Source organism: Babylonia areolata, chromosome 18, assembly GCF_041734735.1.
Source record: "Babylonia areolata isolate BAREFJ2019XMU chromosome 18, ASM4173473v1, whole genome shotgun sequence".
Classification (NCBI taxonomy): Eukaryota; Metazoa; Mollusca; class Gastropoda; order Neogastropoda; family Buccinidae; genus Babylonia; species Babylonia areolata.
The window spans coordinates 44,036,974-44,039,473 of NC_134893.1; the positions used below are offsets into that span (position 1 = coordinate 44,036,974).

General features: G+C 40.1%; 2 protein-coding genes across 2 annotated transcripts in view; both read right to left on the reverse strand.

Annotated features, from left to right (window-relative positions):
• Positions 1-1,995, reverse strand: part of LOC143292809 (uncharacterized) — a 6,493-nt gene extending 4,498 nt beyond the window's left edge. The window contains exon 1 of the mRNA XM_076603400.1: positions 1,815-1,995. Within this exon, the coding sequence (XP_076459515.1) occupies positions 1,815-1,902 (88 nt within the window). The 5' untranslated portion in view covers positions 1,903-1,995. The remainder of the gene's footprint in view (positions 1-1,814) is intronic.
• Positions 1,876-2,500, reverse strand: part of LOC143292806 (uncharacterized) — an 18,360-nt gene continuing 17,735 nt past the window's right edge. Inside the window, exon 5 of the mRNA XM_076603398.1 lies at positions 1,876-2,006. Within this exon, the coding sequence (XP_076459513.1) occupies positions 2,002-2,006 (5 nt within the window). The 3' untranslated portion in view covers positions 1,876-2,001. The remainder of the gene's footprint in view (positions 2,007-2,500) is intronic.

Sequence of the window (2,500 nt, forward strand, 5' to 3'; positions counted from 1 at the left end):
TATGCAGACATTTTCTTTCTGGGTTTTTTTCTCTCTCTCTATATATATATATATATATATATGTATATATATATATTTTTCTTAATTGTTAAATCAGTGCAGAACAAAGCATAAAAAATGAATGAAATAAACTGTTTCTGTGGCCGTTGGTGAATCCACAGATTACCTGTGTCATCTCTGCTCCAGTTCCAGCAAAGGTGTCAGCGAGGGATAGGATACACACAGGTATATATATATATATATATATATATATATATATATATATATATATATATATATATATATATATATATGTGTGTGTGTGTGTGTGTGTGTGTGTGTGTGTGTGTGTGTGTGTGTGTGTTTGAGGTGTGATAAAAGGTACCACTGTGTTTTGTGCCTTGTGTGACATGTTTATGACGTGTTTAGAATCATGTAAAAAGACCAAAACACACACACACACACACACACACACACACACACACACACACACACACACACACACACACTAATATCACTTCAAGTGGAAAGACGTTAAACTGAAGACAACACACACACACACACACAAAGGAAATAAAAAACTGATTTTGTTCGCTTTCTATCTTATTAGTTATACTTCGAATTCAATGAATAAATGTTAAAAAGAAACGAAAACAATCAAATGAAAAAGAAAAATAGGGGGAGGGGGAGGGTATGGGGGGGGGGGACATGGGAACAGGAGAACGGAGGACATACACATAAACGTACGCATTTTCACAATTGAATGTTGTCGTTTAAAATGTGAGAGAGGATGGGGGGAAACTGAATGGTCAGTTCGGAGAAACAGGGAAAAGGGAAGGGGGGGAAGAGGGGGTGGAAACAGAGGGAATGATGGAGGGGAGGAAGGAGGGATTGAACGAGTGGGATGGAAGAAAGAAAGGGAGGAAGAAATGGAGGAGGGATGGCAGGATGGAGGAATGGAAGGAAAGGAAGGAATAAAGGAAGGAAGGAAGGAAGGAAGCAGGGAATGAAGGAAGGTAGGTAGCACACACACACACACACACACACACACACACACACACACACACACACACACACACACACACACACACACATATTGAAGCAAACATCCAAAAAAACACTTAAGAGATATTTGATGGAAAAAGTATGATCCCTTCGATATAATAATTTATTATCCTTGCATCTGCTGTCTATATACCTGTCTGTCTGTCTGTCTAACCTAAGAATCTCTCTGTCCTTCTGACTCGATCTCTGTCTCTCTTCTCCCTTTCTCGACTGTTACCTTTATCCGGCTGTCTGTTCTTCTCTGTCCTCTCTCTCTCTATCGTTCTTACTCTCGTTCTTTTTTTTTCCTGAATTAAGTTAATAATGTAAGGATGTCGCTTTGCATGTCATGATTGTGTCAGTAACATATTATGTACATTACTGCTATTTACGCTCGTATTGTTTTTGTTGTTGTTGTTTTTGATTGAATATCTTGTGTGTCTCTTGTAATTGTTTATTTCTAGATTATCTTTTCCGACCCCAACTTCCCCCATTTCTTCCCCTTTTTTGTTTGTTTGTTTTTTGTATTTTCTTCTTTTTTTCTGAGGGCAGGATGTAAAAAAAAAAAGCTGTATAAGCTTATTCTTTTACCCTCAGTAAAGATCAGTTTTACTTCACACACACACACACACACACACACACACACACACACACACACACACACACACACACACACAGCATAAATTAACTTTCTGAAACTGACTACATCAGTTAAAAAAAAAAAAAAAATTTTCGTTGTTCAGCCATTCGCACTTTACATTCAAAAGAAAATGTATCCGTGCACGGATTACCTTCATCGGCCATGGTGACGGGCACCAGAACTGACAGTGACGCCAGAAGCAGCACCAAGTGTTGCTGGAAGCGCACCCCCGGGCCCATCCTTCTGTCTGTTTCCGTCCTCAGTGCCGGTGAAATGTCCACTGCTCCTCACCACTGCTGTCACTGCTCGGCAACTGATGATCCACCGGGTGAAACCGCTTATACTTATGAAAAATGAGAAAGTATGAAAAAAATTAAAATGAAATAAAAACAACACCGACGCAAAAACACCATCCAGTTGTTACAGTTCAGCACCATACATGTCAACCTCTACGTTTTTGCTCCGTCTCCCGGATCAACACATGTGCAGACCCGCTGATGCTTTATTATAATTTTTTTTTAATTAAAATTTTTAAAAAAAACAACCTTCGCGTGTTCACACAAACACTGAGACTAGCAAATGCACAGTGCAAAATCTCAGTCGTAACACGTGATAGACGGGCGGAATAGCCGAGTGGTTAAAGCGTTGGACTGTCAATCTGAGGGTCTCGGGTTCTCGAATCACGGTGACCGGGCGCCTAGTGGGTAAAGGATGGAGATTTTTACGATCTCCCAGGTCAACATATGTGCAGACCTGCTAGTGCCTGAACCCCCTTCGTGTGTATATGCAAGCAGAAGATCAAATACGCACGTTAAAGATCCTGTAATCCATGTCAGC